This window comes from Phlebotomus papatasi, chromosome 2 (assembly GCF_024763615.1).
Source record: "Phlebotomus papatasi isolate M1 chromosome 2, Ppap_2.1, whole genome shotgun sequence".
NCBI classification, from domain to species: Eukaryota; Metazoa; Arthropoda; class Insecta; order Diptera; family Psychodidae; genus Phlebotomus; species Phlebotomus papatasi.
The window spans coordinates 19,041,483-19,067,790 of record NC_077223.1 but is presented as its reverse complement, the minus strand read 5'-3'; the positions used below and the strand labels follow the sequence as shown (position 1 = coordinate 19,067,790).

The 26,308-nt window shown below is 35.5% G+C and overlaps 2 protein-coding genes across 7 annotated transcripts in view; one reads left to right on the top strand and one right to left on the bottom strand.

Moving 5' to 3' along the window:
• The window catches only part of LOC129802953 (phosphoserine phosphatase), a 27,692-nt gene extending 23,171 nt beyond the window's left edge, over positions 1 to 4,521 (top strand). For all 5 annotated transcript variants that reach the window (XM_055849205.1, XM_055849203.1, XM_055849206.1 and 2 more), the window contains exon 4: positions 4,275 to 4,521. In XM_055849205.1, coding sequence (XP_055705180.1) covers positions 4,275 to 4,363 — 89 coding nt within the window. In that variant the 3' untranslated portion in view covers positions 4,364 to 4,521. The remainder of the gene's footprint in view (positions 1 to 4,274) is intronic.
• On the bottom strand, positions 4,360 to 26,308 carry LOC129802948 (ATP-dependent translocase ABCB1). 2 transcript variants are annotated; one of them, XM_055849197.1, is made up of 6 exons: positions 26,141 to 26,308; positions 12,879 to 12,966; positions 12,701 to 12,814; positions 10,211 to 12,637; positions 9,913 to 10,154; positions 4,360 to 5,592 (listed from the first exon to the last, which is right to left on the bottom strand). In XM_055849197.1, exons 1-6 carry the CDS (start codon positions 26,191 to 26,193, stop codon positions 4,683 to 4,685), a joined length of 3,834 nt encoding a protein of 1,277 aa, XP_055705172.1. In that variant the 5' UTR covers positions 26,194 to 26,308; the 3' UTR covers positions 4,360 to 4,682. The 2 variants fall into 2 exon arrangements, with proteins under 2 accessions (XP_055705172.1, XP_055705171.1); XM_055849196.1 differs by lacking the exon at positions 26,141 to 26,308 and adding an exon at positions 16,720 to 16,996.

Genomic DNA, 26,308 nt, shown 5'->3' with positions numbered 1-26,308 from the left:
GTCCGAAGCTAGAAGCATATACTTCATGCATCATAGCTAAAATTTCTGAAGATATCAAGCCGTAAATGTGATTAAAAAGGCACTAACACGAGTCCAACAAATTTTTAATCTTTAGAGAGATTTTTTGATATTAAACAGATAAATATTTTCCAAAGATTCACTCAAAAATTCTCATAATTTATTTGCATAAAAAACTGAACTAAATTGCAGAGTGATAAGTGATAATGCTCGATGTTTTACCTTACCTAATCTTCCAGACTGTTTATACCTAGTTTTTCATCTGATTGTTGTTTCCATGTTGTACAGAGAAAATTTGTGCTTTTATAGTACTGATAAATGGTTGTTCATTGATTAGCTCTTCTGGAATTTGGAGGCATGACTTGCAATCGTGCGAGTCGTATGAGTGATCTCAGACAAACTCGTGTTTTGATTGGGATGGGCAAGTGTGTCATTGTAAATTAGGCTGGATTTATCAACAAGGAACTGTCGAAATAGAACACTTTGGAAAGAAATCGATAGAAACTTAATAGACTCTTAATGCGCCTGAAATTGTTGGTTGAAGCGGTTGAAACTCAATCCCCAAAAGGATCAAATTACACGCAATGTAGCTATTAACATTGAATAGATAAAGCAGAAAGAAAACGTTAGAAATTGAGTGAAAACCTTTAAAAAGTTTTCAAGTATTTTGTCTAGAAGTCAGTAAAAATTTATTATATTTTTGAGTGATAAATTTAATGATTTACATAATAAATTTATTTAGTTTATAAGAATTTAACTGCAAATTTATTTAGCATTCTCATGATAAGGAAATAAGCCTGAGCAACTTAACAAAAAAATCATGATAAACTCAGTAAATTTTTACACCACTTAAAACAAATAAAATAAAGAAATTATGCTTCAAAATCAATATTATTAAAAACAAAACAAAGTCTCAAAATAACATAATTTAATAATAAAGCTATGTAAGGGAAATTACTCTCCCTTCAAACATTTATACCTTCGAATAATGTGAATTGTCTTTTATTTTTTCCTAAAATACTTACATATTTTTATTATATATAACGTTAGCTTATTATCAATTAACTATTATTGATAATTATTTGTAAGTCTCTTAGGAAAAATAACTAAGTAGAGTACTTTCCCTTACAGAGATAGAGTTATTCGGTGTGCTCAGAGCCGGAGCTTTATCCTCCAAAAGTGTCCCGACTAAAAGATAACTCTCTTAAATTCGGGAACGAAATGTGATCCGAATTCCCGAACATCATCCGACGATTATTCATTGCTATTCGAACCAATTCGGAAAATTAAAGCAAAATTTCGAATTTACGAAACAAATATTTGCAAAATTTTGTTGGCGTTTATTTTTTCCGCTATTGAGCCCAAACAGAAGTAGATTTTGATTCTCCAATAGTGTCTTGGATAAAAGGTAAATGGAACTCTATTTGCACAAAAAGTCGTTGATGTTCGAAGAATTTAAATTTAATTTCGAATTTTCATACTAAATTTTCGAACAAGGTGGGGAAAATTTATCAAATATTACACTAAAAAGCTGGCAAAAGAGTTACACAGTGATTGTTCGCACAAGATAGGGAAATGTATGAAATATTACACAAAGAAGTTGTTAAAATTATTACTCGGTGATTATTAAGGAAATTATAATGAAAGGAGCTTCATTCCTTTGATTCTTCCCACAACAAAGCAAATATAGCTAAATTTTGACTTGAACGTTTTGAAATTCGGACAGAAAGTACTTTGACTAAAAATGTTTTTTTTTTGCTTTCGAAACCGAACTTCGATTTTTTTAAACTCCAGCGCTTAATGAAGCAATTCGGTATTTTGGCTTTCGCAATTTTGACCAGCATCCTATTTTTCTTGGGGAAACTACAGCCGTGAACGCTCGGAATGATGCTCATAATACTCCTGCCCCATTATACTGAGTCAATGAGTAAATCAAAATCTCAAATCTCAAAATCAAAGGAGAATCAAAATCTACCTGTGTTTTAGCACATTAGGAGTATTTTAAAAATGATTTAACAAATTAGCTCCTAATGAGGTAAAAATGCATAGGGTAACTGCACAAATTTCGGCATTTGCATGCAAGAGACAAGGCCTTAAGTTTGAAATGTCATATTTTTTATACAAATTGAATTTTGTGTTACTTCTTTTTAAAGGATGTTGAGTGGAACCTTGTAGATATAGTTAATTGTCTTTGTTTTCTCTAAAATCATTCCTAATGCATTTTAAAATGAATAAAAATACAGGGCATTCCGATTTAAGTGAAAACGGATCGAAAGAATTTAATATGAATTGCCTACTAATTGGGAGCTGATTAATAAAATAATTTTGAAATTGCCCTAAATGTATGCAATTTTTTTTACACTCGGTAAATTTTAAATACATTTCTTATGAATCGTTTGCGCTGTAAATAGGCTGAAAAATTGGCGTCGAGAATGTTATACATACATCACGGCATTTCTGTAGCTTATTCCAAAGACCTCTCCTGTAGGTATGCAATTTTTCTGTGTCATTGGAGTGAATTCGGTCCTGAGAATTTCTTTGAAAGCGGAACTCCCTGTATAGACATAGCTTTGGGTAATATTTCGGACACGTGGATTCCCATAGTTCCTTACTTTTGTGGAATTCTCACAAAGACTTTTTGTATTTTTTTTTGCTTTAAATGATATCTAGTGTGCGCTAAAGTATAAAATCAATGGGAACTGAGGTAAAAAAAAAAGTGGCCGAAATTACAAGCAGTCCGAAATTTGGCATAGTTACACTAAAAGTGTATTTTAACACTTGGAAGGACCCTAGTGGCAGCCGCTGCCAATTTTGTGTTCAATTTTATTTTTTATAATGTAGAATATATCATTTCGCCTGGAGGCCTGATTGAATGCGTGCAAAATTTATCTGACTATTTTTTCGTTATAAAATGTTTAATAAAATTTAAGTATTAATGTAAAAATATTGCAAAAACAAAAAATTGCACTCGGAAGGACCAAGTGGCAGTTGCTGCCATATGCATTTTATATGGGAGTTTGACGTTCTGCAGATGTAATTTTCTTGATGGTTAGTGTATAAAAGCCTTAAAAGAACAAGTTGAAAGTGGTTTTGCAAATTATCGAGAAGAAAAATAATGAAAATTCAGTGAATTAATTTGACCATGAAATGTTCGATGAAAAAGCATTACTCTATGATTCTGATAAAGATGAAAACATTGAATGGTTAGAAATCTTTAGATACAGTACCCAAGGAGCTGAATTTTCTGATTCAGACACCAGAAAAGAACTCACTAAAGCTCCGAATGTTTAAATATAGGGTAAGTGTGCCTAATTCCAGCCAGCTTGCAATTTCGGCCACCTTTTTTGTTCCTCGAATTTCCATGAACTTTTAGATTTTACGTACTCTACAGATTATATCATGCAAAAGAATAACAAAAAATATAGCTTCGACAAACGAGATGACGTGAAAAAGACATTGGAAGAATTCCCGAAGGGCAAGGAACTATGAAAATGAAGGTGGCCGAAATAGGGTACCAAAGCTATGTCTACATTTTTATTCATTTTAAAATGTATTAAGAATGATTTTAGAGTAAATAAAGACGGTAAACTCTTTACAAGGTTCCATGCAACACTCTTTCAGAAGAAAGAATAAAAAAAATCAATTTGTATTTAAAATATTACATTTCAAACTTGCAACTTTGGCACTTGCATGCAACTATGCCGAAATTTGGCACACTTACCCTAAGTAAAAATGTTTTGTAAAATCCGATAAATGGCAGCCGCTGCCATTTAGTCCCTCCGTGACTCTTTTAGTTAGGGTTCTGCGAAGTTTTAATAATCCCATTGTATGCATATTCCCGGAACGTACTTCAGTCACACGAAACAAGAAGTAAAAAATGGCTTTTGGCTTTCGAATCCGATCTTCGAATGATCTTCGAAAGTCCGGCTATGAGCGCTCAGATTTTTTTTAAGGTTGCTCTAATTGTAGAGAAAATCGCATGCTATAGCTTTTTTCTTTTTTTTCTTATTCTTTATAAGTTCTTTAATTTTTTTTTATTGCGATGCTTCTGTATCTTTCAATGTAATAACTCTATGATTTGCTTTCTCGGCTTTCTCTAATCTTTGGACTTTGAATCTGCGTAAAACATTCATCATGACTAAATGCACTAAATGCCATCCATTTTCATGAGCTCATTCCATCTTTCATGAATCACAAAAGGTCATTTTTGGGATGCAGGAGAAAAAGACTGATTTGGACCTTCTTTTTGTTTGTAGGCTATGGCGGAAATATCGTGAGGGAAGAAGTGAGAAACAGATCAACGTACTATATCACAAATTTCTCACAATTAATCAACCACCATTGATTGTGACTTCTGCCATTTATTCTTTTTTTTTATTTATCTAGATGATAAATTGGAATACAAAATAGGTAACAGGATGATTTATGAAAAAACTACGTTATTTATAAAATATATTCAGACAAAATACAAGATTTCTTCTCTTTAACATTAAACAACAAAAATACTTTATTTTGCAAAACCTAGGAGCTAAATACAGTTTGTTTGTTTTTTTTTCTTAAGTTAATTGGTGCCTTATTGCTAATTAAGTAGAATTTCAATCGTTGTCAGAGAACGTCTTGGGAATTGGGTTATTTTTTTGCCGGTGGTTTTTTTTGTTTTTTTTTTAATTTGGACTGGCCTGAAGGCTGTACAAATCGTAGTACATTCCTTGCTTAGCCAGAAGTTCCTTGTGCGTGCCCTGTTCAACGACTTTTCCAGCATTTATCACGAAAATGACATCGGCATCGATAATTGTTGTAAGTCGATGGGCAATTGTAACACAAGTTCGTCCTTCCCGGGCTGCATCGAGGGCTTCCTGGACAATTTTTTCACTCTCCATGTCCAGAGCCGAAGTGGCTTCGTCCAGAAGGAGGATTCGAGGATTTCTAATGAGTGCCCTGGCAATAGCTACTCTCTGCTTCTGTCCCCCAGAAAGTTGTGTTCCCTTGTCCCCAAGACGAGTCTCATATCCAAGTGGCAGTGATGAAATAAAATTGTGTATATTGGCCTTCTTGGCAGCCTCAATAATATCATTCTCGGACACATTCCTCGCATTGTCCCCGTAGGCAATATTCTGAGCTATTGTCCTGTCAAATAGCGATGGTTCCTGCGACACAATTCCCAGCTGAGACCTCAAATTCTTCTGAGAAACATCCGTAACTCTACTCTCGTCAATTGCCACATAACCATCTGTGGTATCGTAGAATCTCTCCAGAAGCTGAATACACGTAGACTTTCCACATCCTGATGGTCCTACAAGGGCTACCGTTTGTCCCTGAAGTCCACTCAAGTTCAATCCTTTGAGCACTTGACTCGAAGGCCGAGAAGGATAGAAGAATTGAGTCTCAAAGAATGTAATATTCCCATAAGCAGACCATTCCTTCTTCTTAATCTCATGATTGTCCCTCACCAGAGGCACACGATTCATCAGAGTATCAACTTTTCCAGCTGCAATGATACCCTTCTGGAAGTTGGGGGCATAGGCGAAGGCTCCAGCAATAGACATTGTGCCCATAATAAGAGCTTGTGTGACCCTGAAATAGCCACAATTTTACAATATCTTCCTGGGATGATTAGTCAGCCAAATAGTGGCAATAAATGGTCAAAAATTTGCAGGGTATAAAAAACTTAGTGATAAGAGAAATATTTGAGTGACGGAATCACACTGAAGAAGCACGCGATAAGTCATAGACTAATTTACGGGTACGATGATTCTTAAACATGCACGTGGGTTTAATAAAATCTAACCGAATAAGATTAAAGAAGCGGGAGATTACTGAATTAGTCACTGGAACATGGTCAGGGTGAGTACTTTTAACGTTTCCCGAGAAACAAGAATCAAGTGTTATCCTTCTATCTTCGCTGAAAGTTTACAATGAATTATCCACCTTCCATTACGGGCATTCTGTAACAGTATGACAAAGTCATATGACAAATTTTTGAATTCCTTTTGAAATTCATTCGGGAAAACTATTAGTAAATGCGATTCGTGTCCATTACTAAGAGCTTCTTAGAGTTCCTCAGTGACTTCTGGGTTTAATGTTGTCCCAAACCCAAATTTAACACAAAAAAATTGTCGTGACATTGTCATATTGCTATAAACTCTTCTTACAGGACTTTTGTACAGGTTTGTTTTTTTTTTAAGTAAAGTTTTTTAATGAAACCTTAACAATTATTTTGCAAAAATACTATTCTCGACGCACTTATACCAATATTAACTCTTTGATTTAATGCTTTAGCTTGCTAAACATATTTGTTTCTTCAAAATAATGGAAATAGCGAAGCATACAGGGTAGAATAGAATAGTATAATTCAAAATTTGCTCCAAATGATATTTTTTTTATCAATATGAATGGATTTTCGATTTATATGACGTGTAAAGAATCAGAAAAAGTGAGTTGGCACTCTTGCTTTTCGTAAGCCTTTCTTTAATTCTAGCACTTAAGGATGGTCTTTAGATCGTCCTTAAGTGCTTGAATTAAAAAGCTTAGGAAAACCAGAAGTGCAATCACCCGTATTTACGGTAAATAAAATTTTAGTAATGTTTTCATTAAGAAAAAAGAATCCATATTCTCATTTGGAGCAGGTTCTAAATTAGGCTATTCTACCTTACGACATCGAAATAATGCAGGAAATTTCTTTTCAATTAAGCACTCCTAGCAGGGGTCTTATGAAGCTCTTATGATCAGAGGAATTGTTAGCTTTTCACAAGACTGTTTATTTGAACCATCGATTATTAAATTCAAACAAATAGAACGGAAGGAATGAATGGCCAGTTAAATATTCCCATATTTTGATTCAGAACTGCTCGAACTGGTGTTACTGGAAGACCAAGTCATTTTTCAAAACATAATTTTGGCAAAATGAGGCTGTGTAATTAATAGAAGCGTTCAGTTTTTGGATCCCCGACTAGACTGTCTAAAACTTCTAAATGAATAAACTCTGGGAGAAACATTTTTGGTTAGTAAATTATCAGTTTAATCAGTAAAAAAATGGTTGACAAAGGATCCCAGACTTTGCGAATTGTTCGAACTCGTGACTTTAAATGCTATACCTGGAATGTACTTTTGCATCATTTATCGTTTACCGGTTCTCTACAGATTAGATCCATTTTATAAACACTCAAAAGATCCCCTCAAAATAGTTTTAAAAATTTTAAAAATTAAAATTTATTTTCGAAAAAAGATCTCTTATTGATTCATAATCGATTCATTACCGATTTATAAAACATTCAAAATATTGTCCAAAATACCATAGGAATAATATAATTGAATAACGGATAAAAATTAGTTATCGGTTATAGACCGGTTCATTACCGGCTCAGAACCAATTGGAACCGCTTCAATTTTATCGGAAAATCCAAGACCTTTCCAACGAGCCCAAACATAATACTATTCGAATGAGAAATACGCTCTTTAGAGCCTTTTTAACCCTTTAAGGACAAGTGGGGCACCGGTGTCCCAAAAACAAAAACATTTTTTTTTACTATAGAAAGTTATTTTGTCCGCTAAATAGTCCGAAAAAATATTTTATTATTTTTGGGATATTGGTGTCCCCTTCGTCTTTGAAAAATCGGTCTTAAGTATGATTCAGCGATATTTTCGTATAATGACGAAATGTTCGCCTTGATAGTCTCTAAAACATATCCAAAAATTAAAAAAAATCTCACGACGCGTTTTCGATCAATCCCAAAATAACATGATTTTAGAGGGGAAGGGGAGGGGTGGGGAAAATGAGGGGCATGTTAACGATCCTTGGATCGATTTATGGGGTGGTTCCACCAAAGGTACCAAGTCGCTATCTTTAACTGTTTGGCCTCTAGACGTGGTAACGGTTAAACGAGCAGACGGACAAACAACGTGACGCGATTTCTCAAGAAATCGTTTGAAACGCGAAGATTTGTTGAGAAAAGTGATCTCCGGGAGGTGGAAGGAAAAAATCGAGGGATTATATACTGTTCTTTCGCTCTGTGGAGTTCGAGCAATTAAATCAAATCAGTCAGTAAATTATTCAATTTTAGTTAGTAGAAAAGTAAAAAGTGATCATAAATCCGATTTAATCAAATAAAGAATTCCAAGATGGATTATAACTTTATCATCTTCCCTTTGCCTAGAGTACTTCACTAGTTTTGTGCATTTAGAATTAATAATTTGTTTTACTCATTTACTGATTAAATTTAATTTTTGAAAGTCTGGGGCAAAAAGTTACAAAACGGATAATTTATTTTTTCACTGGCTGCCATAAGAATCTAGCACGTTTTCTGACGAAAGTTTTCTTGAAGAACATTTTCCTCTATCTCGAAAGATGATGTGCTTTTTGTGGTGTTTTCTAAAAGTTAATCTTGTGGAGATTTTCCAAACTGCTGAGGCAAATAGTATCAGACATAAGATAAGTTGTCACGCTTTATTATCGTAAATGCACAAAAAATACTCTGTTATTTTGATAAAAGATTTATGATGCTGTTCCAATGAGAAATGAAAAGAGGAAATCTTTATTTTGAACATAGCACATGACTGTTCTCATGTGCTTTTGTATTTTCGACTTTTCTTTCTATTAGTTCCTATCTAGACTGTTCTCCCCAGTCCTCATCGTGTTCTAAAATCTGTGAACACACGTGATGTGACTCGTGACAGAAACCAATACAGAGACAATTCGATAATGCAGAAGCACTTAAGAACAGTCATGTTCTAAAATAACATTCAGGGAAAATATGTCCCCTTTTAATTTTTCATTGGACTCTTTCTTAACAAGAAATGTGCTTAGACTAAATTAGTCAATATTCTTTAAAGAAAGAGTGCCGCTATATCTTCAAATTCGTTGTGCATTAATTGTGTCAATGAGAAATGGTTGCTGATATATCTCAGGGAAAAATTTGGGCTTTTCAATTAAGTACAGTTAGTACAATTGAATTCTGGACTAATAAATCAGTTAATAACCGGTTTGTTAGTGATTAATGGTGCCATTCAAGGAAAACCCTTCTCCCGACCATTTTTTCCGACCTGGCTGTTCTAATGTGCTTCTACGTTATCGACTTCCTTTGTTTTGGTTCCTGTCACAACTGTCAAACAAATCGTTGCAAACAGTCATGTTAGGAACCAACCCAATGAAAATATGATTATGCTGAAGCACCTGCGAAGAGTCATGTAAAAAATATTTAGAAGTAATATGTCCCTTTTCCATTTTTCATTAGAATAGCACCATAACAAATGTTTGACTACTTCAAATTTGTTAGGCATTCCAAGGCCTTTCAAATGAATCCATACTTTCCCCAATCAGTTGAGAAATACGCTCTCTAGAGCTAAATAACTTTTGAGACTGAAAAAAAAGCTTGGGCTTGCATAACCTTCAAAATATTTGAGAATAAAAAAGAGGACTGTGCGTTTTTGAGATGCTTAAGAAAAACCCGGTTTTGGAAGGCAGGGTAGGGTATTCCACTTCCCTAAGTCTAGTAACGGACAAATGTATGGACCACTAACGGGCGGACATAAATGATAAAGGGCCACTACATCATTAGACGAACTAGGACTTCGCGTATACAACGAAGCCTACTGAATGCAATTACGATGTCAAAAAATTTACATATTTGATGTTTGATCTCGAGATTCCTTAATTCTAAAATCAACATTGAACTCAAAATACTATCACAAAGTGAGCAAGAGCGTCAAGATTGTGAAGAATTCCTCTTGAGAAAAAAAAGTACAGTAAAGTTTGAGATAACATTATTTTTTTCGCGCGAAAGAGATTAAGTTCATGGTGGGTTGCTCATGTCTGTGAAGTCTGGGATTTTTTGGTAAGTGATAAGAGTGCCGATGATTAAAAGTGATAGTGAAAAATGCAGTATTTCATGTACTTACACAAATACGGAAGTCAGATCTGTGATGCCCCAGACCATCAGCTGTCCACCGTAATACATGCAAGCGGCAAATGCGAAGAACATGACTGAACGGGATAGGCCGTACACGGTACCACGGATATGAGTGTTTCTCTTGCATTGTTTAGTAGCTGGCCTCAACATGTCCACATATTGTTTGTGGAACATACTTTCTCTACCCAATGCGGCTACTGTGCGGATATTGGAGACAACTTCCACAGCGAGCTGTAAGTGAGGCATAGGGTTAGGTTAGGGTTATGCAGGATTTTTGGTATTGATACCTTTGTTGATTTCTGCAGAGCCTTGGAATTTCCCATATTTTGCTGTTCCATGAATTTCATCTCCAAGTAGCTTCCTACAACGAGAAGGGGTGCAAAGGCCAAGGCTACGAGACCCAATCTCCATTCGTAGAACATTGCTATGCCAATGGCAATGAGAAGAGTGCTCACGGAAGACAGAACTGTACCAATTCTCTGACCAGTAGCACCTTGAACAGCTGCAGCATCTGTACTGAGTTTTGAACACAAGGCTCCAACGCCATTTGATTTGTTGTCAAACCAGGCAATCTCTTGCCTAAGCATTGCCCTGAAAGACCAATCCCTCACTCTTTCAGTGAGAAACTCTCCAGCTACGCCGTACGTATAGATCTGCAAAAACGTAGCCAGTCCCACTACAATGCCCACAATCACAAAGTACAGACTGAATCGATTGGCATCAGCACGAACTTGATCATGATCTTCATTTGCCAAAGCACCAACGACCTCACCGAAGATCAGAGCGAACAGAGGCATAGCAGCTCCCATGATAACACTAGCAATAGATCCGACTACAATGTAAGGCCATTCTTGTTTGTTCCACTTCATCACTTTCCACATAGAAACACTTTGGTATTTTTCATCAAGATCGGATTCATCTGTCATAATGTCGATAACTTCTTCGTCGTCATCAATACTATCCATTGCGATATTCTTCTTCACTAGCGTTCCATCGCGTTCGGCATTGCCAGTTTGTGATGTGACCAGAGCAAAGTATTCTCCGTTCTTCTTCATAAGTTCACTGTGTGTACCTGTTTCTACGATCTGACCATCCTTGAACACATAAATCCTATCGGCATTTCTGATTGTAGAAAGCCTATGAGCAACGATAATTGTAGTTCGACCTTTGCTTGCATTCTCCAGAGCAGCTTGTACTTTAGCTTCACTTTGGGTGTCCAGAGCCGAGGTGGCTTCGTCGAGAAGGAGAATGTCTGGATTGCGAACAAGAGCTCGTGCAATGGCAATTCTCTGTTTTTGTCCACCTGACATCTGTGCTCCTCTCTCACCAACAAGCGTATTGTATCCTTCGGGCAAAGTTTTAATGAAGTTGTGAGCATTGGCAGCCTTAGCTGCAGCCTCAATCTGTTCCCTAGTTGCACCTTCATAGCCATATCTGATATTCTCATAGATTGTCGTTCCGAACAATACAGGTTCTTGCCCTACAACTCCAATTTGAGATCGAAGCCAAGCTACGTCGAGATCCTTAATATCTCTTCCATCCAGGATGACTGCTCCTTCCAGAGGATCATAGAAGCGCTGAATCAACTGAATGGTTGTAGACTTACCACAACCCGAAGGTCCGACTAAAGCAACAGTCTCCCCTCGTTTGATCGTCAAATTAATACCTTTAAGCACTTTGACAGTCTTTCTATTTGGGTAGTTGAAGTGAACATTCTGGAAACTTAGGTTGCCTTCAACGCTTTTTGGGCGTTCTCCTATGTTTGCCCAAGCATTGATCAAGGATTCCCTATCAATGATACTGTACACTTTAGCTCCAGTTCCCATAGCCAGCGTAAAGGATTCGATGTAGGGTGATGACATACCAATGTTCATACCAGCCATCATTACGGAGAAGAACACAATGAACATAATACCAGCATCATAGACTTGGTCTTCTGGTTCATAGTCAATGTATTCCAAGACAAGACCCACTCCATACCAGAACGCTAAGGCATACGAGGCATAGATGAAGAACCACAGCAGTCCAAATCCCAAGCCCATGAAGAAATTCTTTTTGATATTGATGGACCTGGCTGCACAAAGTTTAGACTTGTATCGTTCAGCTTCGAGATCTTGTCCACCAAAGGCAACAACGGTTCTAATAGCACCAAAAACTTCTTCTGCAATACCACCAGCATTGGCATAAGCTTCAACTTCCTTCTTTGATAGTCTCGATGTGAACACCCCGACTATTCCCACTGAGATCATGGTCACTGGTAAACTAGCCATGCAGACCAAGGCCAACAACCAACCATAGACAAAGGCAACGATGATTGACGCAATGCCAGCTACCATGAACATAGCAAACATGACAACTTTCTCTCCCAAACCCTCTTCCAACTTTGTCAAATCTTCATTGATCCTACTAGCAAATTCTCCACTCTTGTTCTGATCGTACCATCCAATTTCCTGACTCAACACTGATTTCATAAACCTTCCTCTTATCGTGAAAATCTGATTGTGAGCGGCATAGTTGAAAGCCGTTGTTGACACATAGCTTCCAACGAGCATCACAACACCGATTATCGTGTTGAAGACGGCAAAGAACTGAATTTCATCGAGGAACCATTGTGTCATCTGTTCCATTGGATCGTCCTGGAATGTCTCACCGGTTTCACCTTCAGGTGGAACAGTTCCCGGTGGAACCATCTCCCCTGCTTTCCCGAGCATAGCCTAAAGCACAACCGCTAATCAATTCAATAAATGGCTTAATGTACAAATTCACTTGTAACTTACATTGATCAATCTCCCGAAGATGAGAGTATTGGCTGGAGTACAGAGACCACAAACTGTGGCTGCCAAAATACCAATAAAGATCAAAACACGATCTTTTGGAGTGGAATAGCGATACTGTGATTGAAATAGAATCAAATAAGAAGGGTTCTTTTAAAGGATAAATATCGGTAGTTTTTACCAGAGAAAAGAAGTTCAAGGGTTTAACGTCATCTGGCTTCTCCTCTTCTGCTGGTTCTTCAGGAGATTTCTCATTAGGCACGAAGGTCCTACATAACGAATACTTATTAATTACAAGTCTTGCTTTTAATGAAATACAACTGTCCTTAATTAGGAAGCAGAAATTTATGTAAAACCTCTAACAAACTACTCAATTTTCATTCAATTCTCACAATTTTAATCGCATTCACTCTTAAGTTTCACTGTGCAAGACTGTGGCTCTGTGGCATCCGAGGTAGTAACAAGGCAAGATTTAAGGTGAGGCTGAACTAGTGATTTATTGACCTTATGGTTTATATACAGAATTGCATCCTTTATCAGAGGAGAATCAGTGGCGCAATAGGCAAGACCGTTGGCTCTTAGGCGGATCGATTCTCCGGCTCGACTTACTGTTGTGAGTTCGAGTTCTACCCGGTGCAAAGATCTGAATGTCTTATTTAGACAATTTTCATATGTTAATAACGTTATATAATGCACCGCCTACGCCCAACAACTCCGGGAGCATGGAAGAAGCATACACAATGCGAGGAAGGCGCTCCTGGGCGGTCTACAATGGACTTAGCAGATTCTTCCAACACGGGATATGGACATTGTAAAAATGATTCCCTTGTAATACAATATCTTGATACGATTAATAATAATCCTTTATCAGGACCGCTACTTCATAGTCTTAGACTTTGCATCTTATTGTAGGCCATCTCCAATAAGTGATATGTACATTGGACTCTCTTTGTATCATACGTATCATACATTTCAATCTTATGGCTAGGAAATAGAATTTTGGATCTATGACATAGAGGTCCTTGGTTCAAACGACGCGTCAGTCGGTTGAACTGCCTCAGTCCTTGAAAAAATTATGACCTGGAAACTTAGGTGATCGGATCGAATACTGTCATTTGTTAATTCTAAATATTTCCTGAACCCTTAACAATATTGTTTTCTTCTTATTTTTTTATGTTCTCTACAAAGACCCTGACATGAAAACGGATTCTGCAAGTGTATAAGAATTCTCGTATGAATTTCTCTTATAGCCTTAAATACGAACAGCACTGTATCTTTGATCATGAAATAAACTTCAAATTGAATTGAATTGAACTGTTATTGATAATATTATCGAAATCTTGCAAACTCAGAATTTTAATAGACATGGTTAAAGAGAACTAATACTATGGCTTTCAAAACATTTTTTTTTTGTTAAAAGATGTATTGGATGATTGCATAAGTTCGTAGGACTCCCAAATGTTAATTTCAACACATTTTTTCTTTTAGAAATATTATTTGTATAATCAAGGATATAGTCTCCATTGATCTTAACACTTGTCCGCGAAAGATGTATAAGCCTATCAATTCCATTTTTTAAGGAAGAGCCTGTTTTTTCTTAAAGAGAGCTCGCAAGGTCGTTTTTGACAACTTGAGCAGAATTCATATTTTTGCACACCAAACTGTTGTGCAGAGATTGGAACAAATGATATTCTGAAAGTTCAATATCTGATGAATATTCCAACTTCTGGAGAATTTCCTATTGCAACTCCTGTAATTTTGACAGCGTCTGTTATTAGTAGCACGATTTAGTGTTGTCATTTTGGAAGATCATGTCCTTTCTTTTGACCAAAATCGGATGTTCTTATTAAGTAAGCGCATTGAATCTAACGAATTAGGCACAGTGCTTATCTTCTGTGATTGTTTCATCGCATGGAAATAGGTCAAAATGATTAATTTCCCAGGAATCCCATCAAATTTACAATTTATGCAAATTAGCTTTTGCAAGAAGGTTGACTTTTTCTTTCCAAGACTTTTTCCGCTGCATATTGTTCTATTAGATCTATTTCTTATCACCCGTCACCAATCGATCCATAAAAAATTCTTCATTACAGCATATCAGTAGATAAATGGCTACATTCCCTGAATTCAATGCGGTTCCTCATGCGGTTCCTCAATGCGGTTTCAGTGAAAAAATGTGGCACCCATGTATCGCACTTTTAAGCGTATCAAAGCTTTTCTCAGCAGCAAAATACGATGAAATTATTGTTGTCCAACAACTTAACAATCTCTTTAATTGTTATTCATAAATTTTCTTCCGCTATGATACTCACAATATTGCCATGAATGTTAGAGGCCGTTTAAAATGGAGTCGATATTTCGAAATCCCTATTTTGGAATTCTCCAAAACACCTTTTAATCATTCTAAGAGCAAGAGCATGATCTAAATAAACGCCCAAAATGCTTTTCCGAGGAAGTCCATCACTTGGACCTTTCCAAAATTTGCTTAACATTAAATGCTGCAAATACACCATCAGTCTACATTTTGGTAAAGTCCTCCAAAGGACATATCGACCTATTTGAACGATACTTGGCATTAGAGGGATGTAAGACACTATAGTCTTTCTAGTACAAGCAAAAAAGTAAAAAAGTAAGCGTGAAAATGGTGGAGGTAAGCTACGGGATACCCCTTAACGACTTGCGTGAAAAAGTCCCACGAACTTATGCAATCATCCAATACTTTATTTCAAGATAAGGTGTTATTCGTTTTTTTTCACTTTCGTACACTTGGTAAATAGTTGGTCTAAAACCACTTAAAATTAAACCATTGAATTAAGTGCTTATTAAATACTTAATGTTTAGCTGACAAGTGACAAGTCTCGCAGATTTGCTACGCCTCTAAAGGTCTCTCCACATTGGGAATAATTTTCTTAAAAAAATGCATTTTTGACACAATTTTGACGTTTGCACCTAGTAGTACTGCGAGTATTGCTGTCGTTTTTTTTTTTTTTTTTCAAGAAAGCAATTTTTGACGAAAAACGTTCCCAATTTGTAGAGGCCATAAAACCTAAACGCTGACGAAATGAAACAAGTCCATTTGACAAAACCCTTGTCAATGACTTTCCTTTTTTTTGGTTTTGTAAGCAAGCTTAGTTATCTTTGATAGTCACTCAATTTCTTTTCGATTTTCAATCTATTTGTATATTATTTTTCTTTTATTATTTAAAAATTGAACTTTATCTAGCATTGAAGGTCATTTAAAAGAATTGATAACATTCTATTGTTTGAATTTTCCGTTGCATTTCAAAATTCCTACTCTCAGTTATAAAGTCATTTCCTTATGAAATCAATCAATGGAATACGATCTTAAATAAATGTGCAAAATGAGTTGCAATAACTTGTTAAGCCGGGATTTCGGACCATTATCACACCCAAAAAATTAATAAACAAGGCCATAGGGCAAGATAATGGAGCTGAAATCATTTTGTACTTCTATTTAGGAGTTTGTCTTAAACATTTTAATTCATAAATTTGGCGTATTGGAAGGAAGTTTGTGTAGTCAGATTGTGAAATCCCCAAAAAGAAAAAAACCATGTGCGACACGGAAGAGTCTTTAAGTGTTTTATGCTCTCCAACGTTACCCACATGAAATATTTATCAGATCAATATGATGTTTGTTATCAATCACAAGCTGCGAGAGGGAAAAGGTGGCGAACACTGGGGCACATGATAAAGGTAAGTCATAAAAGTAATCTCAAAAATGGTATGACGATTGCGATGAGTGGCAAAAAATTGTACATTCATGATGAAATTGTAATAGAGAAAATGCGTACAAAACAGGATTTTCTACAGAAGGCTTTCGAAAAAAAGGATCAGGATTTGAACTAAATATAAAAATGAGGGTAGTTTCTACAATGGTACTGTATATCCTCTACGCATGGTTTATTAACATAAAAATATCGATTCGTCAAGGACTTTCTTTACGCATAAACAAATTTATTATTCCTAATCTATTTTAGGCAAAAAAAGTTGAATTTTCTTACGTTCCGTTGATAGCTTTCCCATTGTCCAAATCTTTCTGGTCATTTTCTTCGGGAAAATTATTGAGGTTATAGTTCTTTTTCATTTTTCTTCACACTTAAATTAATAGGAAGAACCGAAAAAGAAGATTTAGGGAAGATTGGCAAAAAAAACCACTAGGGTTCAAGAACACTTGTATTTCACAAGAATTATCAATATTTTTTGGGAGAAAACGGCATGCAAAAAGCGTCTGTTTACTTTCACTGCTCTTGCGCGACTATTGGCATTTTTTCAAAGACTGTGCGATAAAATAGTAGAAAATTCTTGTATCTCATTCGGCCATATCTATATCTATCACTTGTTAATCTAGCAATTTCGGAAAGGCCGACTGATAAATACCCCACATCGAATGTTAGTGTCTTATGAACTGTTTCTACGGATGGGCGCCCCATTCTCATTCACTCATATTCTTCACGCAAACGCACGAATTTAGGGCTATTTTTGGACTATGACACATTCCACGGAAAAAAAAGTGAAAGGAGTTAAATTAGGAAAAATATAATTCTTCCTATATTCTAATATGAACTACAATAGAGAAGAAAGTCACATGTAGTAGTGGTCGTTACTTTGAAGTCAAATTGTGAAAGATGAGTGAAGTTAGACAGAAATTGAGATTTCGCGCGCAGAATTCCTTGAAGAGATTCATTTTTCAAGAACTTGGAGGCATATGCCTCAATTCTTAAACCAAGATCAAGTTCAAGATCAAATTTTCTTAATATGAAGATTTTAAACACTCAATGAAGCAATCAAACTGTGTCAAAACATCTTTGTCCTAATTTCTATTTCATCATTTGGCTAAAGCGCGAGCTATTAAGTTATCAAAAGCATACAAGACACAAGACGCTATCATCAAAATCGGAAATCAAAAATATTGTTTCTAAATTATCAGAAGCTAAATTATCAGAAAATAAGATTTTGGTTTGCGTATAATAAACATGAAAAGATGCTTAGATAATTAGATTGATGTTAATGAATATATGGGGTTATATGAGAATAAAGAAATATATATAGAACAACCCAGTGCACCCACCCACTATCTAATGCAGACCTTAGCCGAAGTGATTAAAGTCAAAATCATCCAACATATGAAAGGCAAAATCGACAAATCTGTGTAAATCTGTAGATAAGCATCGCTAATCGCGCTCATCTTTACACAAAGATCGCCACAGATGCTTGAGTGAATCATGAGTAAAACACCTAACAACATCTTAGCCTCTGCTTAATTTAATCCCTGTACTCATACTGCCCCTACTGAACTTTACAAAAATTTACTTTAGCTAGTTATCCGAAAGACTGTATTGGACAGGGGCCTCTCGACATTTCATTTTTCCATACGTTTTTGCATAGAGGCACTGAAGACTATTGGTCCAGTTTTTTCCTAAAGAGAATTGACTTATCAGTCTGATATATTTCGAAATCGTGCATTAAAAGCTATCTAAAAATACATATTTCATAATGTTCGCCAAAATTATACAAGAACTACGAGCAAATTTGTTTAAGTCGCGGTGCAATAGCTGCAAAATTATTACAAAGAAAAGTGAAAAATAGCTTCAGTTTTAATTAGGCTTGATGGACCCCTGGTATTGGATTTATTTGCCATCATGTGTCTACGTTAGCCCCCATTAGGGTAGACTCTGGTATTATCAAAACGCTTCTAAATCGATCAAGCGATGCTTGTAATATCGACTTCTCTTCCAATTTATGGATAAAAAGAATAATTTTTCTACATGAACCTTAATTATTATATGATTGTTTAATTATTTTATGTTTCACGATGTCAAATAAAAACTTTCACATTTTTTCCGGTAATATTTGCACAAGTGATTTTTTAAAATATGTGCACAAAATTACAATAGTAGTCATTCCAAAAATTCACTTTGCTGCCATTTGTCGTAAGCAAATACAGTCAGTTTTGTCAGTGAATTGAACAGTTTGTGCGCTTCTTATCGGTACAATCGCATAGATATTAGAAACTAATTAAGGATTGAAACTTATATATCGCTCCTTGGAAATTACAAGGGACCAACTCAATCTGAGCCATTTTTCAGGAGACTGCATGAAAGATTCAACTTTGTATAAATAATTATCTCAATTAAGTATGTTAATAAAAACAATTTAGTTCTTTTCTATTTGTATGAGCATTATTATAAACATCAAAACATACATATTTTTACCTTTCAACATATGTTTTTTTATGAGTTAGCTCTTTGTCATTCTAAATGATGAGCAAATTTTCATGAAATTAGAATGACACGGGATCAACTTGCTTGAGTTAGTCCCTTGTTTCACAAAAATTTGAACGATAAATCTATTTTGTGCCCCTTGACTTCAAATAAAACCGCGCAAGCAATCATAAAGAGTAAAATTTTGAAAAACTTTTCTAATAACGAAATTTATTGACTTATATCATCTTAAATTTTATTAAATTCTCTGTCTGAGTGCATTAAAACCTCAAAATCGCCAAAAAGTGAGTTGGCCCCTTGTAATTTCCAGAGAAGCGATATGAAGATTTTATAGGTAAGTACTGTTAGTTGAGCGTAATAAGAGGTTTTCTGTGATCAATGATCTCAAATTCTGATGTATGGAATATCGATCACTTTTTTCTTCAGCAAAAACACCAAAAAAAACGTCTTCAATACCGGGATGATGAAATGGCAAATGCCCTTGAGTATGCCAGGAATGGACTTAGTATTAGAAAGGCAGCTCGGATATACAATGTGCCGTACGGAATGGTACGGACACGGAACACTGTATGGGAAGTTGAAGGGACCCAGTCCGAAAGAAATACGTATCGGCGCTTCTGCAGTCCTTTCAAGAGAATACGAGGAATCGCTGGAAGCTTGGGTCCTTTCACGGGCTATTGTTGGTCACCCAGTTACCAAGGATTAACTTCTCGACAGTGTGCAAATGTTGTGCAGGAAGTTGAAAATTTCAAACAATTTAGTGGTGTATTAAATTATTTTGACTGTTCCCTTTGGAAATTAAAGCTTAAGTATTTGAATTATCTATTTTTTTTTTATTTTATCGGAAAATATAAAATATATATTCACATTCCCTGATGGTACGTGTAAAACCCATTTTTTCCTTGATCGATATTACAAGCATCGACTGAACGATAATACCATCAGCTGATCGATATTATATGCAAATGCACTTCGAAAAGTTTTTCGTGTTTTACACCACTCCAAAATAAATACATTAAGAATGTGAGTGGTCGATCTTGCAGAGGACATCTGCAAGATTGACTATAACAAGTTTTCACTTGTTCCTACTATGCGTCCGCCGCTGTCTCAGAGTTGGTGACCAACCTCCGATGGCAAAGAGCGAAAATGTTTCCTTACAGGCTTTTTCTTACTCTTTTGTCGTGTTTAACGAGGAAAGGGGAAAAAGAAAAGGTTCATTACCAGTTCTTAACCGGTTGCTATAGGTTCAGATTCAGGCTTGTCAGAAATTCCAAAACCTTTCCAACGAGTCCAAACATAGGGGTCTCGGTAGCTCAATAGGCAAAGTGTTGGCTTTGTGACGCAGAGGCCCTCGGTTCGATCCTTGATCGAAGCGCGTCCGGTGAATAATTGGAAAACAGTTTTTCACCGTCCTTGAAAGCTACAAACTGAACGCAAAAATATATCAAGAAGGAAGTATGATAAAAGATAAGGGAGCAAAAAGGATTTGTGATGGAGCAAAAAGAAAAATGATAAGGAGAGATGAGAGGAACAAACATATGGGAAAAAAAAGAAAAACAGATGGAACTCGTATGTGTAAATAAGAGTGAGCGAAATGGCTATATGGACCTGATTGAGTCTGACAGCCAAAAACATAAAAAGAAGAGAGAGAGAGAGTCCAAACATTATACCACTCGGTTGAGAAATACGCTCATAAGTCTTTTTAGCATTTGACCTTAAAAAAACCGTTATAAGGTATGATTCAACGGGATTTTCGTATCAGAACGAAATGTCCGCCTTCGTAACTTCTAAAATATATCCAAAAATGAAAAAAAGTCGCCCGACGCGTTTTCCAGCATTCCCAAAAATCATGGTTTTGCCGGCAAAGATGAGGGATGCAGAGAAAGTGAGCGGCATGTTAATGGTCCCTGGTATACTTTATAGGGGCGGTACCCTGAAGATCCAAAACCCCAAGTCTCTATCTCTAACCGTTTGGGCTCTAAACTCAAAACTTCGGACTTCCAAAATTCTACCAAAATATGACTCCTTAAGGAATCGAAATATATATAACACTCAAAATCTAGGGATTATAAAATACTCTCTTTCTGTGGAGTTCGAGCAGTAAAAAATACAGAATCTGCCTGTTGGATTTCCCAAGTTTTAGCAATAATGAAGTGAACTTTGAACGCTGCTGAAAGTTGTTGGGTTTTGTAAGACATATCATAAAAAAAAATTAATTGTTGTAAAGTGGGGCAAATTAGTCATATCAACTCATGAGTTTTTTAGTACTGAATTATTGTGCTATAGAACATTTAATTTTGCTAAATTAATTTAAAATGTTTTGTGTAGTGAAATTAATTTTGAGAAATTTTTATTTCTCTTGTAACCATCTTAGAAATGTAAGAAGTTCAGATTAAATCATTTTTTAAGAAAAGTATTTAAACGACATAGTTTTAGGTACCTAATGAAAAATCGAATTGTTTACAATTTTAAAAAGATTATTTATCATTTTGTTAGACCATATGTTTATGCTGCCGAAGTTCCACATAAATTGATAAACAAATTAAGCAGTGATTATGATTTTTTTTTTATTCGTAAAAGATAGATAAAATTAGTTATTGTCCCTTTTTGGGCTTATACAGCATATAAATCGAAAGCAGACACAACGCTGAAAAATCGTGATTATGGAACTGCACAGAATGTTTGAATTAGAACCATAAGCACATTGAAAAGTTTTGCCTCAATATGATTCGGTTGAATGGCTGTTTTATTTCGCATATACTGGAAAAAAGTTCAGAGCAGAAGAAGAAATAGAGAATAGTACGTATTGTGTTCTATTTGCTAAAGCATTTTTGTAACTCAAATCATCAAAACGCGACTTTTAGCACCATCTGCCTCTTTTACATTGACCTTCATTAACAAATCGAAGCAACAAAAAATGAATTGGAGAACATTTTTTTCTAAGCACACCAGTCGTTCATCTCTTTGTGTTAATGACACACAATCATAAACTAGAAAAACCTACATAAATTTATATGCGTTGGTATTTCTGTCACGTATCTGTAAATTCTTAAGAAGATTTCACAAAAAATGAAATGAAAATATGCGGAATCTTATAATTATTCCTAGAATATCGATATTTATAGTTAATTATTTAAAGGCCAATAAAATTCCTTTTTCATAAAATATTCATGTTTGTCCTTGAATGATAATATCATCGAATAAGTAATTTAAGTCTCAGGTTTGATATAGAACAAAAATTCAACCGTTTGGAGAAGTGAACGATGTATGGACATTTTGGTGATTTATGTGTTCACAATTTTACCCGACTTTCGAAGGGTTACGTGTTTAGTTTCTGGATGAGATTGTAAGTATTTTTGCTATTTTAAAAAACACATCGGGAAGACAAGGTTAGCATAAGCCATGGACAGTCATTCTATCAAGTAGTAAAGTGCTTGCTCTATGATGCAAATGTTACGGGTTCGAATCCCTTTAGATCGCCAAAAACTGGTCTGGCATTAAAGGAGTTCGAACTTCATCCAGTAAGCTTTCACTGTACTTGAAAGGCATGGGACTACCAATCCTATGCCTGTATAAGAAAAAAATAATAATAAGTCATGTCTGGAAATTCTACGTCATTTACGGGACATTGTGCCAGAATAATTTCATTATTTAATATCATTAACAGGATGTGACATTTGCTCTTAAAAATGTGACCACATTTAGCAGATAAACAAAAAACCGTTGCATTTCAAACAGTTTGATGCTCGAATTTCTCTCTAATTCAGGTGACATTTCGGTCCCAAATGCCCGAATTTGAGAGAGTCTACTGTGAAAGGGCACGTGTTGCTGACACTGGGATTTGTAAGGGTGGTAGAACAGAGATAGCAAACTGCATATAGGATCAGAGTAGTAGCTCAGGGGGTTCTAGGCAGGGCCACGAGTGAACCACATGGTAAAAAATTTCGGCACGTATTTGTTCCAAAAATTAGCCCGTCCACGGACACCATAATTTTTGGAACAAATTTGTACCTTCTAGGAGGAACAAAAAGATACCCAATATTAGTAAGGAATTTGTTCCAATATAAATAGCTCGTATAGTATAAAAGCGTATCCCTCCTCTCACACTCAGTCACCCGTCACCGAAGTGAAGATGACGCCAAATCTGTGGCAATTTTCGTGCTACATGGTTTCACTTTTTTATTTCGATATTCCCTTCCCCTCTTGCTGCCAGCACTCGCATATGATTTCGTCATGCACGCATCTGTATAAAACTGTATAAAATCCATCTCGACTGAAATATAGGCCTTAACTGTAAGACGAAATCACTTACACGGATTTGTTCCCGACAATGGGAACAAAAAGATTCCCCATATGAGTAACAATTTCGTTCAAAAAATTACCTCGTCCACGGACACCGAAAATTTTTGGAACAAATATGTTACAGATGTAGGAATAATATTGTTATAAAAATATGTACCAATTTGTTCCTGACAGTGGGAACAAAACAGCCGAGTGCAACAAATTCTGTTCCAAATTTCGGGAACAAATTTGTATAAAACGAAATCAACTCAAATTTGTAGACATTCCACTGTATCAAAACGGTTCCAAAAGAAAATTTTAACAAAATTGTAACTGCATTTTGTAACGAAACTGTAAAGAAAACTTTTTGGAACAAACAAATATCTTCTCTAGGTACAAATTGATTCCAAAAAAATTTGTTCCAAGGAAAACTTGTTCCAATATTTTGGACAGTGTCCAAAAGTTTTTACCGTGCATGGCGGAGGCGTTACTACAGTAGAGTCTCGCTATAGGCCATCGCTCTATAGTCCACAATTTATTGACCGTTGATTTCAAAACACTGATTTTAAGTTAGGTTATGTTTTTTAATATGCGACATGCATAATTATTTTAATATTTTTGGCAAACTTTATTGAGTAGTTGTGATAATTGTGATCCACAATGAAGAGAGCAAGGACAAGTACCACAATCGCAAAGAAAGTGGAAGCCGTCGAGCAATTTCAATACAGTAGACTCTTCGATATCCAGCACTTCGATATCCGGGTGACAGCTGCCAAACACTGGCGGTTGATATATTCAAAATTATTTTCACTAAACATGAAGTTTGTCCAGAGTGAATTAAAGTATTATTAACATTGTATCGAAGTTTTTAATACATAATTGTGATAAAAAATGCAACATAAGCACACTATGAAGAAAATTCTCTTTTTCTTTGTCAGACAGAAAATAAATTCATACTGCACAAAATAGAAAAACCGTTGATCATTCAAAAAACCTAAATGTCATTTTGTCCCCCAGTCAGCCGGATATCGAAGAGTCTACTAAAAATCGTTGATAATTTTAAAAAATTACATGGACTATAGTGCGACCCAAGTGTCAAATTTGAAACCAAATATGGACTATAGCGAGACTCTACTATATGCTCAGGATACCCAAGATTCGCTCTACTATTCACAGCTATAAACTGGGGTGGGCTTCACACTGACCGCGAGGAACTAATCCTAAACACGTCTGTACTGCACGACGGTCCGCCAAGAAGAGAGAGTTCTCCCTTTCTTTATTATCATACCTATTCGTTTCTATTAATCCTATAAGATTCTAGCTTGACCGTCTTAACCAACCTCAGAGGTTTCCTAAGAAGGAAACTATTGTTTAGAAAGAACGGGATTTTTGCTTTGTTGCTTATAGCGGGTTTTATTACTTCTACAATTAGATAAATATTATATACAAATAGGGAGAATAGCCCTACTTTAGGTAGAATAGTAGGACGATTTTAGGTGGCCTACCCTCCATATAAAACGTGTCGATTTACTAGTGGAAAAGACTTTGGTATCATTAGTAATGGTGATTTTTGTGACTGTCGTGTACGTGCGAATCATAAATATTAATTTTTTCACATGATGAGGCAGTTTTCTTACAGGAAATGTAATTCAAAAGCGTCTTTCACTGTATTTAAAACAATTTTCATATAATCCATGCATTGCAATAGAATTAAAAAATTTCATATTGGTATCGATTCTGGTAGTGAAATATATCAGAGACACTGTAGAATAAGTGGAACCTATCTGGACAATTGAAAAATACAAAATCGGACACAGTTTTTTGTCAAACTAGCAAGGGAATTGTTTCAGGTTTCGCACAAACTCTGGCTTCAAACACTTCATATATTTTTCCAATATTCCTTTAATGGATCTGCCAGTGTTCGGAGCCAGAGTCTGTCCGAAGGGTGCGAGGCCTAAAAAACTTCCCCTATCATGGAAATATGTTATAGCTTCGATTTTATTTCGGGTGGTCTTGCTAAGACGCAGAAAACTTAAAATTGGAGTAAAGTTCCCTTTTGGATTTTAAATTAAAGTATTAGGGTAAGTGTGCCAAATTTCGGCATAGTTGCATGCAAGCGTCAAAGTCTCAAGTTTGAAATGTAATATATTTAATAGAAATTGATTTTTTTCATTCCTTCTACTTAAGGAGTGTTGCTTATAGAACCTTGTAGACAGTTTATCGTCTTTATTTACTTTAAAATCATTCTTATTACATTTTAAAATGAATAAAAATGTAGAATAACTTTGGTGCCCTATTTCGGCCACTTTCATTCTCATAGTTCCTTGCCCTTCGGGAATTCATGTCTTTTTCACGTCATCTCGTTTGTCGAAGTTTCATTTTTTGATATTCTTTTGCATTGTATAATCTCTGGAGTATGTAAAAACTAAAAATTCATGAAAATTCGAGGAACAAAAAAGGTGGCCGGAATTGCAAGCTGGCCGGAATTTGGCACACTTAGCCTACGTGTATTTATGTAAGATACTTTTTTAAGGATCTGGTTTGCTATATTCTTTATTAAATGTGCTTTATTAGAACGTTCCTCCAGCTAGTTCATCTTCAGCTTGTTTTACAAGATTTTATGAGTGTACTTTTTATTCTATTTTTTCTCAGTATAAACTATTTGCATAGCCAAATTTTTGTGTCGTTTACATTGAAGTATCAAACAGATTTTTATTAGCAATTTTACTATTCTCTGGACAAATATTGATTGAATGTGAAGGCAAGTACATTATTGGAATTATAAATAATAAAGTAATTATTAAGAATTATTGAGTTGAATCGGTTGGAAGGCTTGAGGAGAGAGTGTTCTGAATAGAATACTTTCATTGGTTTCCTTTTTCTTCTCAAATTAATGATTTTACGCTATATTTCGACTCACCGGGAGTTTCTTTGGCTCCTCCTAAGTACACTGTACTTTTTAGTATTGCCCATTATGAGATTCTTAAGTAATTTTCACAGAAATTTGTGAGAAAAACGCCGCAAGTCGCGCACCACGTTCGAATTTCACAACAATACAATTTTCCGCTCTCTTAGCGCGCTCTCTCAT

Bases quoted from the DNA above. Each gene is read 5' to 3' on its own strand.
- LOC129802948 (XM_055849196.1), bottom strand. From the start codon at position 16,802: ATGAAAAAGAACTATAACCTCAATAATTTTCCCGAAGAAAATGACCAG. The intron at 12,638-12,700 runs GTAAGTTACAAG...GTTGTGCTTTAG, and splicing joins TCTTCGGGAGATTGATCAAT to GCTATGCTCGGGAAAGCAGG. The intron at 5,593-9,912 runs GTAAGTACATGA...TGGCTATTTCAG, and splicing joins GATCTGACTTCCGTATTTGT to GGTCACACAAGCTCTTATTA.